At 40.9% G+C, this 15486-nt stretch overlaps 1 protein-coding gene across 2 annotated transcripts; it reads right to left on the reverse strand.

Moving 5' to 3' along the window:
• Positions 1–7022: 7022 nt before the first annotated feature.
• Positions 7023–12622, reverse strand: LOC118375109 (tax1-binding protein 3). 2 transcript variants are annotated; one of them, XM_035761604.2, is made up of 4 exons: positions 12345–12622; positions 10528–10647; positions 10102–10179; positions 7023–8405 (listed from the first exon to the last, which is right to left on the reverse strand). In XM_035761604.2, exons 1-4 carry the CDS (start codon positions 12381–12383, stop codon positions 8271–8273), a joined length of 372 nt encoding a protein of 123 aa, XP_035617497.1. In that variant the 5' UTR covers positions 12384–12622; the 3' UTR covers positions 7023–8270. The 2 variants fall into 2 exon arrangements, with proteins under 2 accessions (XP_035617497.1, XP_035617496.1); XM_035761603.2 differs by lacking the exon at positions 12345–12622 and adding an exon at positions 10827–12320.
• Positions 12623–15486: the final 2864 nt, after the last annotated feature.

Genomic DNA, 15486 nt, shown 5'->3' on the forward strand with positions numbered 1-15486 from the left:
GGGAAACATGTTGTATATATGTATAACCTTTAACTCCTGACTACCCACACTCCTGCCCACACATATTGTTTTAGGCCCTCTGTGTATACAATCATTACTTCAATGTGGATATTCTAGAATTTTACAGGGGGCTACAAAGAACTCCATGTTCAGAATGCATTGGCTCCTCATCAGCATGCCATTGACATAAGTATTTTCACTGATATAACACAATTAAATTCTCCAAAGTAGTAAAATAATGCTTAGTATTGGAGCTGTAATGTGGGTGAGGTCATGCAATACTCAGTCCTGTTTATTTAATTTTGTACCTTTATTTAACTAGGCAAGTCAGTTACAGTTTTTCCCAATTGCTAAAATACAATTTTGCAAAACTAGACTGGTTTTATCAAAATACTTAACACAATTCACAAAACCACACACCCAAACTGCAAAATACCTCATATATCCTGCAAAATGAAGCACTGCAACCAAAACTACATATAGCATTATCAAAATCAAATGTTTGCACGAAATGGCACACACTTCATTCATATTACCAGATTTTTGTCTAACCAACTACACACTGTTGGGCATAATGAAAAGCACTCTCATCTTTAGTATGCTTTGACATAATACTAAAATAGTTCATATTGTATAAACATTTTCAGATGCACAGAAATATTTGCAGATACACACACATGCTGTTGAAACATTTTATTTTTTATTTTTCACCAAACAAGTCAGTGCAACATATGCACAGCAGATATATTTACATTGGACTGAACAAAGATATGCTCACCAAAAAAAAGTAAACTGAAGAAGAAACTTTCAGAAAAAAATGTGCAGGAAAAATATATAGAAAAAAAGAGGCAAGAAAAATAATTAGGCAGCATCTTGCTGCACAGCTGGGTCTGACCACCACGCCTCGTGCCTGAATCGCACCCACATCAATCTCATCACATGCCTCTTTCATAGCCTGCACAAGAGGCCTGCGCACAAAGGGCTGCCGGTCGTATACCTTCCACCGCCGTGCCGAAAATAGCTCTTCTATGGAGTTCAGAAATGGTGAGTATGTTGGGAGGTATTGCACAAGAAATGGTGGTTGTTGTCTTCTTTGGCCATGAACTCCTCTACCAGCTCTACCCCTACCTCTCACTCTTCCTCCCCCTGTCATTCTCCCCCTCCCTCTTCCTCTCTCTGCAACGGCTTCCATTTTTGTTGTAAAACAAAAGGTGCTCACCTGTGGTCTTTTCATAGTGCTTACTTCCTGATTGAAGTGGTAACATTTAACCATTGAGGTGTTTGGCCAGTTGGCACATGTATTGGCCAATTAGCTCATGTAGTGTCATTTTGAAATGGCAAACATGTGGCTATGTCAGATTGGTGTGTCTTGTGCAGAGAACCGTGTGCAGTGCATTTAAAAAGTGCCCTTTTTAAATTGCAAAATGTGTGTAAAGCAGAAAATGTGTTCAGACTATTGGAGACTTGAGAAGAGGTTTTGCTCTCTGTTTGTCAGTTTAAATAATTGTGCTGTGCAGGTCATTTTAGTGTGTTAGCGATTGGAAAAAACTGTAAGAACAAATTCTTATTTTCAATGCCGGCCTAGGAACAGTGGGTTAACTGCCTTGTTCAGGGGCATAACTGCAGATTTTTACCTTGTCAGCTCGAGGATTCGATCTTGCGGTTACTAGTCCAACGCTCTAACCACTAGGCTACTTGCCGCCCCAGGTAGAAAACAATAGAAAATAGGTGAATTTTACATTGTTTTTAACAAAAGGTTAACCAAACTGTCCCAGGTGGCCTCAGAAATAAATCAGGCGTAGACACGTGAATACCATCTGATCTCCAATAGTATGCTATATTTTTCCTAATGAGAGACAAAGTTCAAGCCAAGAGAGTTGTTAAAGGCAATATTTGGACATCTTCCACTTAAACCCTCCAAATTGTGTGCTTCTGTTTAATCACGATGTAATGTATTTCCTAATCCCTAGTACTGAGTGAGTATGAGCAATGCTCTTAATCTAGGTTTTTTTCCCACTCAAATGGTGAAGACTGGAATTGACCAACAGCTATGAATACATTGTGCGCTGCATTATTTCACTTTCTTAACTAAGTGGTAAACCATCATCATAAGGAATGGCTTGAAAATCATTTTCCCTCAGAAGAAGCAGAGATTGGAAGCTATGGTTCCATGATCACATGATTCCAATCTGGTGTCTCCAAAGTGATGGAAGCAGATTGCATCACTATGGAAACACAATTACCCTGCCTCAGTGTGGGAGGTGTGGCCCGTGTATGATCCACATTTAGCCAGATAATTATACACTTCCCTGAAGAAAGTAACACATCATTTGCAGGATAGTATGTGTAATAGATGATGGCTTCATTGTCTTAATTGAAATCTGATTTCTTAATTAAATCAATGTGTTTTCCTCAAGTGTGAAATGGTTGATTTGAGCCGATTAAAATGAAGGCAGATAACAAAAAAGTAATTAAAGGGAAATGTCAAATATGTTCTAATTCATATTCATCATCTCCAGCACTACCCCAACATCAACAAATGTGAAAATGGCACGTTTCTATGTTTTGTAGTCAAAAAGATAGAGGAAGATATGTTTTTCCACCGCATCATCATCTGGTGTGCTTCATGTGATTTCAACCAATTATGAGTAGCCATTGCCTACTAATTGGTTAAATTCACATTGTGAAATTTCCCTTTAAGGTCTTCAATACTATATTTTGCCTTCTCAAAGCCAACGGAAATTGATATTGACAAGAGGCCAGTTGATTAGTTAGCATTATAGTAGAATTATTAGTAGAATATCTGTATGAATACTTTCACAATAGTAATATATATTTTTAGGAGGTAGATCAGCTTTAATATTGCAGATAGATAGGCTTCTATCAATGTAATTTTCTGCATCATTTCCAATCCCTCATATACACTGCACAAAAAAATAAAGGGAACACTTAAACAACACAATGTAACTCCAAGTCAATCACACTTCTGTGAAATCAAACTGTCCACTTAGGAAGCAACACTGATTGACAATAAATTTCACATGCTGTTGTGCAAATGGAATAGACAACAGGTGGAAAGTATAGGCAGTTAGCAAGACACCCCCAAAAAGGAGTGGTTCTGCAGGTGGGGACCACAGACCACTTCTCAGTTCCTATGCTTCCTGGCTGATGTTTTGGTCACTTTTGAATGCTGGCGGTCGCATGAGAAGGAGTCTACAACCCACACAAGTGGCTCAGGTAGTGCAGCTCATCCAGGATGGCACATCAATGCGAGCTGTGGCAAGAAGGTTTGCTGTGTCTGTCACCGTAGCGTCCAGAGCATGGAGGCGCTACCAGGAGACAGGCCAGTACATCAGGAGATGTGGAGGAGGACGTAGGAGGGCAACAACCCAGCAGCAGGACCGCTCCCCCGCCTTTGTGCAAGGAGGAGAAGGAGGAGCACTGCCAGAGCCCTGCAAAATGACCTCCAGCAGGCCACAAATGTGCATGTGCCTGCTCAAACGGTCAGAAACAGACTCCATGAGGGTGGTATGAGGGCCCGACGTCCACAGGTGGGGGTTGTGCTTACAGCCCAACACCGTGCAGGACGTTTTTCATTTGCCAGAGAACACCAAGATTGGCAAATTCGCCACTGGCGACCTGTGCTCTTCACAGATGAAAGCAGGTTCACACTGAGCATGTGACAGACGTGACAGTCTGGAGACGCCGTGGAGAACGTTCTGCTGCCTGCAACATCCTTCACCATGACCGGTTTGGCGGTGGGTCAGTCATGGTGTGGGGTGGCATTTCTTTGGGGGGCCGCACAGCCCTCCATGTGCTCGACAGAGGTAGCCTGACTGCCATTAGGTACCAAGATGAGATCCTCCGACCCCTTGTGAGACCATATGCTGGTGCGGTTGGCCCTGGGTTCCTCCTAATGCAAGACAATGCTAGACCTCATGTGGCTGGAGTGTCAGCAGTTCCTGCAAGTGGAAGGCATTGATGCTATGGACTGGCCCGCCCGTTCCCCAGACCTGAATCCAATTGAGCACATCTGGGACATCATGTCTCACTCCATCCACCAACGCCACGTTACACCACAGACTGTCCAGGAGTTGGCGGATGCTTTAGTCCAGGTCTGGGAGGAGATCCTTCAGGAGACCATCCGCCACCTCATCAGGAGCATGCCCCAGGCGTTGTAGGGAGGTCATACAGGCACGTGGAGGCCACACACACTACTGAGCCTCATTTTGACTTGTTTTAAGAACATTACATCAAAGTTGGATTTTGGGGTGTTTTTCAGCGGCAGGAACTGGGATACTAGTCAGGATCAAGGGAAAGATGAACGGAGCAAAGTACAGAGAGATCCTTAATGAAAACTTGTTCCATAGAGCCCAGGACCTCAGACCGGGACGAAGGTTCACCAATCAAAAGGACAATGACCCTAAGCATGCAGCCAATACAACACAGGAGTGGCTTCAGGACAAGTCTCAATGTCCTTGAGTGGCCCAGCCAGAGACCGGACTTGAACCCTATCAAACAACTCTTGACAATTTAATACTTTCTGAGGAGTAGCCATTATTTATTATTTTACACCTGGGGTTAATATGCATAACTTTATCCCATTGTATAAGATATTCTCCAAAATTGTAATAATCCAGACATGCATATATAAATTCCAGTTGTACATTATCAAAAGTCAGCTATGAATACCATATTTTCATAGTGTTCTATTGTTTACAGTACTTGTCTTATATTATCTCCAATGTATTGTCCATGTTCAAAACCTGTCTGATTTGGATTAATAATATCCAACAATACCTTTTCAATATTATGCACTATGCATTTTGCTAGGATTTGGGGATCACAACACTGAAATGTATAGTAATAGTAATATTTGGAGGTTATTGTTTTGGCATCGTTTTGGTTTGAGTTTCTAATTCAATGAACTGATTACCTCAACATGAACAACAACTACTCTGCATATTATTAGGATGGGTAGTACTGTATACAGCACTGTAGTATTGTTATTTATTGAGATGGAGGTGGTTCTCTCATTATAAATTCAGTTACCGAGCAACAAGCAATGTGATAATATTGTGGACAATATGGCACGATTGGATCGTATTAGTGAGAACACAGACCGTTCTAATGGATTACTGGTGTGATTTTTTTGTGGAAAATGTGTCCTCAACCACATTCACTGTAGCCCCATGTAATATCTCCCTGGGTAGTGTTTAGGCAAGTGGAATGGAAACAAAATAATGTATGTAGCTAAGTCCCTATGAGACAAACAATACTCTTACTGATGTCTTCATGTCAACAGACTCACTCTCTCATACTGAGAAAGCACACACAGATACACATACACACTTCATCAATTATTTCTCAAAGGGGATTTTAGCTAAGCCTCACACTGAATCGATCAGCCCCCCTTCCCCTGATTCTGGGAACAGCATAACCCATGTGGGTATGACATTAGCAATATTATTAGTAAGTTAAAAACTGTGCCATGTATTTCTTTGATAATGACAGCCATGAATAAAAATATGCTGAATTGGATAAAAGCTGATGTGATAAATTGATTCAGGAATGTGCTGCTATTCTTAAAACTCTGCTAAAAGAGTTAAAAGAGGAGTGTTTGTTTTTAGACGAGTGGCAATATTAAGAGATGAAAGTGGAGAAACTGCTCATATAAAATGCCTGAGTGCACAGGGAAAGGTCATGTAATAGATTCCCTGCTTTGAAATGTCATCTGATTACTTTCAAGTTGGTAACATGAAGATATCTAAAGCCAATGGTGGTGATAAAGGCCAAAGATCAAGACAATTGGACCAAATACAGTATGATGCAATATCTAATCTATCAATGTCAATAATAAAAGTCAACCTATGGAAATACTGTATCTCATATATACCCACATCTGTATTTCTATTGATTAATATGCTTCAGACAATGGTTAATGACAGGGTGATGGTAAGCTGTGCAACTGCCCACACACACCAGGATGCTCCAACAGCTTCTCAAATCCACACCTTCCCCCCATCTTTCTAATGCTAACAACCACCATTTAATTAGCAGCTGTGGATCTGTGAAGAACAGCTGCTTTTCATCATTCATTTTTTCATAAAATTAGCTTGTCTTGGCCTAGGCTACTTCTTCCAACATACACTGCACACAGAGAAAATATTATCCCTGCTCATGTCACAGAACCACATATTCCCTGTTTTGTCAGAGAATGTCACCGCTCGGTGACAAGTCAATTTTGCAAAGTGCCTGACAAACACATAATACCAAAAAAGGATGCATTCTTTCAGTTGATTTTGATTTATGTTAAAGAACATTCGAAGTATAAAGTATACAATCATATGCCAAAATGGTAAATTCAAAGGTTTTCCTCATATACCCTGAGTACCTATGGAGAACAAATTAAATAGATAGTTTAACAGTTGACATGTAGATAGAAATCGACCTCATAGAAAATGTTCATATAAGGCTACATTTACCAAAAGGTTGGTCAGTCTTTTGAAGTGTTAATTATTTTAAAAGTTGGGTGTGGAGTTAGATGTGTCACTCTGCCATTGATATTTAAGCAATAAGGCCTGAGGGGGTGTGGTATATGGCCAATAAACCACGGCTAAGGGCTGTTCTTATGCGCAACGCGGAGTGCCTGGACACCGCCCTTAGCCGTGGTATATTGCTGATGTACCTCAAACCCCCAAGGTGCCTTATTGCTATTATAAACTGGCTACCAACATAATTAGAGTATGAAAATACATGTTTTGTCATACCTGTGGAATATGGTCTGATATACCAGAGCGGTCAGCCAATCAGCATTCAGGGCTCAAACCACCTAGTTTATATATAATTATAATCTCCAAATAAATAAATAAAATTCTAACAAAAACAAAGCCATATCAAATACTAAATTAGTAGAACATACTAGGATGTATGTACAGTATATTAGGTACCATTGGAATATGCATTACAACATTACTTTAGCTTTGATCCATTTGAATAGGAACTGAGAAGATTGGATCAAATCAGTGAGGCCTTGCTGTTTATTGTACGGCTGAGGCAGTGATAAAGCGTACATATCATTGAACAATAGGAATGGAAAGGGGCTTGAATACAAAAAACACTATTTCGCACCATCACGATTTAGTGGTACAAACACTAGAGTTTCATTTAAGACTGTTGTGTATCAAACATCTCTCTCAATTCATTAGATCCATCAACCTTGGCCCAAACTATTCCAGTGTGCAACTAGCTGTCTAAGATCAACCAGCAAGTGACCTAATAAACAATCCAACATGCCACTTTCTCTATTTAAACGTGAGAAAAAAGGCACTTATAAAAAGGTTGACTATACCCTAATCTTGATTTCAAGTCAAGGATGCAACACCAGATGAACTATATCCAGATGGTTGAGAAGTAACTGTTTTCCTGCACGACATACAAAACTAAAATCCTCAAATGAATATTACAGTATTTGGTAGACATGAAGTACAATATTGTAAAATGAAATATAAAGTATGCAGTTCAGCTGTGCTTGTTACTTTGGTAGATGCACAATATGGATGATACCAAAATAAAGATTCAAAAATATATCATCCAAGCCTGATGATGAATATTCATACATTTTCCAGATGACATATAAAGAGGTCACCTCTATGGAAGACATACAAATTAGTGTTGCAGATTAATGCTGGAAATTACCATATGTGCTTTGTACACATATGTTTGCATATAACAACCTCTATCCCCACTACAAAACTGCTCATGCAAAATATGTGGAAGTTACACCACATGACAGTTACATTAATTAGTCTATAGTTTTAAAAAAATGTTTTCTTTTGGCTTGTACAGACATGGACTCGAAAACATAGATATAACATGTAGAGTAAATCAAATCATGACTGAGATCATGAAATGTACTAATAACCGAAAAAGTAATACACAAGTCAGCTAGTTAAAGGCGTTAATGATCCCAATAACTAGAATCATACTGATGAATTGTAGAGACATGGTATAAATGGAGTGTACCCTGTTTGGGAATATGTGAGTACAGCCATAATCAATTCCTTTTCAATTCAACTCAGGAATCCTTCATAAAACAAATTGCACTTTTCAATTTCATTACATCTCCTGAATTGACAGAATTGATGTGGAATTCACCCCAAACTTACAATATGTGATAAAAGATTTGAAATACTATGCTCTCGGTCACTGGCATTGTCTCACGTCTGATAGCAAACTCTGTCTGCACTAAAGGACTTGCGTTGGAGTCATTACATCATAGAATGTCTGACAGCCTGCTCCAGCGATTTCCTGGTCACCAGTAGCCGCACAATGTCTTCATTCTTCTTCGTCAGCCGTTTGCGTGCCTGGTCGTGTGTCACCATGGTCATATCCCATCCATTTACCTGGTGGAGACATATCAACAATGTTAAGTCTTCCTACAATAGTTTGTCATTACAGTATTATATATTCTTGTTGCGATGTAAGTGGAATATTGGTATACAGTGAATAGTTTCATGAGTGTTTCCATGTTCTCATCACCAAGAACTTCTGATCCACTGAATTATGGTTACCAATACTGACCACTGAGTGCAGTGTTTTTAAGAACTTCTGACCACTGACACTCCTCTTATTCACCATCATGCAGACTCGCTTTGGTAGAACATGGTGCTTGCAACGCCATCATTGTGGGTTCGAATCCATACATGAAATGTATGCACGCATGACTAAAGTTGCTTTGGATAAGCGCGTCTGCTAATTGGCATATACACTATATATAGAAAAGTACATGGACACCCCTTCAAATTAGTGGATTCTGCAATTTCAGCCATACCCGTTGCTGACAAGTGTATAAAATCTAGCACATCTCCCCTTGACAAACATTGGCAGTAGAATGGCCTTTCTGGAGAGCTCAGTAACTTTCAACGTGGCACCGTCATAGGATGCCACCTTTCCAATAAGTCAGCTTGTCAAATTTCTGCCCTGCTAAAGCTGCCCCAGTCAACTGCAAGTGCTCTTATTGTGAAGTGAAAACGTCTAGGAGTAACAATGGCTCTGCCGCAAAGTGGTAGGCCACACAAACTCACAGAACGGGACCCCCTAGTGCTGTAGCCCATTAAAATAGACAGTCCTCGGTTGCAACACTCACTACAGAGTATTAAACTGAATTTCCTCTTGAAACAGACTGAAATCTGGGACCAATAACATCTCACACTCAGAAAACCTACATGATCTTTAAGCTTTCTGTTTAGGAGCTTCATGAAATGGGTTTCCGTGGCGAAGCAGCCGCACACAAGCCTAAGACCATGTGCAATGCCAAGCCGTCGGCTGGAGTGGTGTAAAGCTCGCTGCCATTGGACTCTGGAGCAGTGGAAGCTCGTTCTCTGGAGTGATAATCACGCTTCAACATCTGGCAGGCCGACGGACTAATCTGAATTTGGCGGATGCCAGAAGAAAGCTACCTGCCCCAATGCCTAGTGCCAACTGTAAAGTTTGGTGGACGAGGAATAAGGGTCTGGGGTTGTTTTTCATGGTTTGAAGAAGGGAAATCTTAATGCTACAGTGACATTCTAGACTATTCTGTGCTTCCAACTTTGTGGCAACAGTTTGGGGAAGGCCCTTTCCTGTTTCAGCGTGACAATGGTCCCGTGAACAAAGCGAGGCCCATACATACATGGTTTGTCGAGATCAGTGTGGAAGAACTTGACTGGCCTGCACAGAGCCCTGAACTCATTGGTATGAATTGGAACGCAGACTGCAAGCCAGGCATAATCACCCAACATCAATGCCTGACTTAACTAATGCTCGTGGCTGAATAGAAGTCCCCGCAGCAATGTTCCAACATCTAGTGGAAAGCCTTCCCAGAAGAGTGGAGGCTGGTATAGCAGCAAAGGGAGGACCAACTCCATATTAATGCCCATGATTTTGGAATGAGATGTTCGACCAGCAAGTGTCCACATAACTTTGTAGTGTATATCATCCCTAGTGATATTGAGTAAATGGTGCCACCTTGTGGAAATGCATCAAGGTCAAATTAAATGTTTATCGGGTCAAAAGTTTGAAACATGCATTTCTGAAGCAATTAATGTAAAAATAGCATACCTGCATTACTTTGTCTCCCATCATCAAGCCCGCAACTTCTGCTGGTCCCCCTGGTGTCACCCGTGTCACATAGATGCCCTGTGATCATGCAGAAAAACATCAATACAGCAAAAGAGAAATACATATGAAAGTCCAACATCTGTGCATCTACATACAAAACGTATTACCTAATGTCAATTCATTATAGACTGGTTTGATGATAAATCCAAACTATAAAATGTCACTGTTTAAGTAATCCAGCCATGCCTTGTATGCGATCAGCTATCTGGGTCTGCAGTGTTACTCCAGTAGCTACCTGAGGCTAGAGTTGATGTGTTCAGGCCTGTCTCTCTAATACCTTAGTTTACTGTTGATGTTAAGAGTTTTGCCAGAGCAGAGCTCACTAAGAACTGATAGGGAGAGTATTTCCATGTGCTTTACTCGTACCTTGTCGGACTTGTCTTCAGAGAAGGGGTTCTGACCAGGGTCTTGGTCTATTCCCCCTCCAATGCTGAAACCCAGGATCAAATGTTCACCCTGGCGAAGTTTGCAGATTTCAATTCGTTGCTGTAAAGCACATGAAAGTTGAAAGTGGAGCTGGGAGAGGAAAGAACTCATAACTTCAACAAGTCTCTGTTCGCATTCTCATCCCACCATTGCAACAGGTTATAAAAATGTGGTAAATTACTACCAATAGTTCCAGTAGCATAACTAGCCACAATATTTAGAATGAGGTGATGACTTACATATAATGTAACATTGAGTGCCGAGTCCCCCACATCATGCACAGAGCTTCCTTTAAGAATGCAGAAGGGCATCTCCATGGTTTGGTAACCAAAGTTCAGTAACAGAATGACAGCACAAACCATGTTGCATCTGCACTGTTCAAGTGAATGTGTTTTTCTACATGTTTGTGGAAATTGTTAAAAGTAGTCATTGAGATTAAAATGATTGGCAAACAAATAACCAAAGTGAAAAATCTGAGTATCGGCATCATTATGTTACTGTGGAATTGTTCAGAACACTAGGGTTATGAATAGACTAGTTCCCTGAAGGGACAAAGATCATCGCCATGTCGTGTGTTATGTTGAGTGACTGACTTAAAGAGAAACTCTTTGCCACCAACTGACTGGAGACAGATATTTTCTCAGTCTAGCGGTCCTCATGGTCCTCAGACAGCTGCCCTCTCAATAAAACAGATGGAGGATTCTGGCACATCCAGCTCACTGCTCTTTACAGCACAAAGCAAGTCTGTGTGATGGTGAATAAGAGGAGCCTCAGTGTCAGTGGTCAGAAGTTCTTAAAACCCCTGCACTCAGTGGTCAATATGTTTAACCATCATTCAGTGGATCTGAAGTTCTTGGTGATGAGAACATTGAAACACTCATGGAATTGTATAATGCCGGTATAATGCCGGCTGACCACCAGGATCTCCGTATTAATGGAAATATCAACCCATTGTCACTAGGCAATTACTTAATGACTCATATTTCTAGCTGGATATTAGTAATGAACAGTGTGTTGAGCGGCATGGCCTTCATGAATTACAGAGTATTGACCATGTCACTTCAATGGCTGTGTCAATAGAGTAAGCTAACGTTATGCAAGCAGTCTCAGGTAGGTAGGTGGGTGACACCCTTCTCTGAAACACTTCACTTCCATGCATGCAGCATAGCAAACAAGTTGGATAATAATGCTAGCTGCTAGCCTTAATGTAGAGGGTCCCTGGTTCGCGCCCGGGTATGGGCGAGGGGACGGTCTAAAGTTATACTCTTACGTTGGCAAGGCCGCACAGTGTAATATTAGCTAACTACATACATGTATTTTAGGGGGGAAAGATTTCTCATCATGTGAAAATGAAATACAAGTAACTTCATAACCCATTAAATGAAGTGCTCCTATACTGTTATCTATCTGGATACAGAAGCTAACGTTGAGCGTCTGCTAAATGACTTAAATGAAATGAAAACAACAGAAAGGAGTAAACAGAAGATACTGTAGGTTTGATTAGAACAGCAACGTTTCATAGGAACTTTGCTGCTACAATGTAACCATTTTGACGAGGGTACAGTTACATAGCCAAGAGTAAGCAAGCACGCATGACCACAATGCTAAATTCACTTTTGTAACCAGTAATGTTAGTCTACATTTTTGGAATAAATACTTTACCTATTTATAGTTCGCATCTCGGCACTGATTTTAGACCTGGACAATGGATGCCGTACCTATTGAATGAAGAGTAAGTAGCCTGTTCCAAAACTTACCACAACAGCAGTAACTGGTTGTCCTGGGATGAAAGACATCGTTTCAGACTGAAACTCGGACACAATTGTTTTGGATTTCTCCTCGATTGCAAATAACTGAGCGATCTATAGTAGTTTTTGTTCCTTTGATGAAATTACACAGTACTCGAAGCAGCCTCCCTTTGTGTGAGTAACAACAACTAGCAAATGATTCCTGGCAAGTAAAGGCAGGGTTGGTGATGTCATACTGCCTTTCCGTGGTTAGTCATCGTCATGGATTCTGGGGTGTATTTATTAATCGGATTCCGTTGTAAAACGTTTCGTAACCGAAACCGTTTACTCTAGGAACCAAACGGAAGCAAGCGAAACAGAGAAGGACTTGCATTTGTCCAATAGAAACTCTCGTTTTCGTTTCAAAATGTTTCCGTTTGGAGTAAACGGTTTCAGTTGCAAAGTGTTTTGCAACAACTGGATCCGAATAATGAATACACCCTGGGGTGTGTAATCATTCGTCCAAAGTCCAAACATTTGCCTTTTGCAAGTTTACAATAGTTTCTGTTGGCCAAATGCAGGTACGTCCCTCCCCGTTTTGTTCAGTTTGGTTCATAGTGAATACACCCCTCTAGTATATAGGGCTACGTTCAGTGCGTTTTTACGTTCTGGATCGTTCAATATAACTGAAATGGTGCTGTACTGAACGACCAGTTGAAATTTGGGGTTGGGTTTTGGAATAAATTGTCAAATGTTTGTGGGTTGGGAAACGCCATCAGCATGCATTGGCCACTTGCTGCGTTCAAAACAAGTGGGAACTCAACCTCGAGAAATATCTGAGTTCCGATTTCAGTGCGTTCAAAACAAGTGGCAAAAAAACAAGCTACGACTGGGAAAATTTGTTTTGAACGGTCATCCAACTCGGAATTCCAAGTCGGAAAATCTGCCATCTTTCTAGAGCTCCGACTTTCCGACATGACTCTGAGATCATTACTCTAGAAAGAGGCTGGAGTTAAAATAGATTTTTCCCAGTCGGAGCTTGCTTTTTTCAAAGTTCCCAGTTGTTTTGAACGCAGCACCAGTTGTCTTGAAAGCACCAATTGCCCTTTAAATACGTCACTCATTGATTCAAGCAACACCTAGCCACGCCCACCAAACATACCACAAAGTTTGTTCAAGAACGTTTTGAGAAACATGCTGTTCAGTACAAATCGTTCCACAATGTAGCAAATGTTCAAGCAAACTGACCGCACCTCAGTTGTGGCGTATCAATGATGTATAATGCCTTCATCACACCGACAGTGCTTTTGCACTTCTGGTACAGAAGTACATTAATTTCCAATGGAACTCTGTGTTTTCCTTGCAGCACTGCAAAGGCAGTTGCAGCACGTTCTGTGGTACATACATTGGATTTATAGAACATATGCAACAAATTGTATGTGTTGACGGCTTGACAGAAATGGCCATAGAAGGTGAAGGTTTAACTTTTGCTGCACAAATATCCAGATGATGCTGCATACCATTTTGCACACATATGCTGTCTGTGATCGAGCTGTAAACCCTGGGATTTGTACAGTATGTTATGTTAAATTGAACAGAAGACGTGCTGTACTGAAAGACCAGTAAAAACAGGGAGGTTGGGTAATGCCGTCAGCATTACAGCCCTTTAAATACTTAACTCATTGCTTCAAGCCACACCCACCAAACAGGGGCAACATACCTGAAAGTCTGGTCAAGAATGTACAAGAGTGTTTAGGGGAAACGTGTCATTTAGTGTAAACTGTTCCGCAACGTAGCAAACATTCAAGTGACCTGAACGCACCTCAGGATTGCTGATGCTATGTATTGGCAAATGAGAGTCTTTGAAGCTACCAGTTTAATTTTAAATGTTTATCTTGAGCTCACATAATATAATTTAAAAGTATGCATTAAGGTATCTGTAATAAAATAAACATGGAAAAAACAAATGTAGACATTAATAAATGCTTTTCTATACCTTCCAAAATATTATCTTTTACGATGGTGGGGGAGTGCCAAGATGGAGGCGTGGTGGCTTCAAAAACAGCCCCCCTGTCAATCTAGTGTTTATATAAATCATTGGGTGTATCCCGGAAAATGGTTAAGGCCATTGCAGTATCTCTTTGTTTGTAGGATAGGCCTACTACTGTACCTGCCAATGAAGATAATATTTCTGTCAAGAGCTTTACTGAATGCACACTACTTTTTAGGGACATGATACTTTGTGTTTGAGTTTGACTGGGGATGGATCTCAAGTTAACTGCTTAAAATCAATGGCCTCTTGGCCTTTTCTCCTGACCTCTGAAAAACCTGCACAGGTGGAAGTAAAATTACCTGAGAAAATCAGACCATAATGATGATACGCAGCAGTGCAAGTAAGTACATCAGGTAATGGAAAAGGTCAGACTGTTGGAGTGTTTGTCAGTGGCAGACATTCAAATAATGGGCCTATTGTTTTATAGTGCAGGGACCCATACAGATAGTCACAATCACTGCCTATTTACCTCAGCAAGTCAGTTAAGAACAAATTCTTATTTTCAATGACGGCCTAGGAACATTGGGTTAATTGCCCTGTTCAGGGGCAGAACGACAGATTTTTCTTTTACCTTGTAAGCTCGGGGATTCAATCTTGCAACCTTTCAGTTACTAGTCCAACGCTCTAACCACTAAGCTACCTGCTGCTATGATCCCTTATTGATGCCACCTGTTAAATCCACTTGAATTAGTGTAGTTAAAGGGGAGGAGATAAGGATTTTTAAGCCTTGAGATGTGGATTTTTGTGTGTGCCATTCGTAGGGTGAAAGGGCAAGACAAAATATTTAAGTCCCTTCGAACAGGTTATGGTAGTAGTAGGTGCCAGGCGCACTGGTTTGAGTGTATCAAGAACTGCAATGCTGCTGGGTTTTTCATGCTCAACAGTGTGTATTAAGAATGGTTCATCACCCAAAGGACATCCGGCCAACTTGACAGCACTGTGGGAAGCATTGGAGTCAACATGGGCCAGCATTCCTGTGGGACGCTTTTGACACCTTGTGGAGTCCATGCCCTGACAAATTGAGGCTGTTCTGAGGGCAAAAGGGGGTAAAACTCAATAATAGGAAGGTGTTCCTAATGTTTTGTACACTCTGTGTATGTTGGGGACCATTTCATCACA

This window comes from Oncorhynchus keta, chromosome 22, assembly GCF_023373465.1.
Source record: "Oncorhynchus keta strain PuntledgeMale-10-30-2019 chromosome 22, Oket_V2, whole genome shotgun sequence".
NCBI lineage: Eukaryota > Metazoa > Chordata > Actinopteri > Salmoniformes > Salmonidae > Oncorhynchus > Oncorhynchus keta.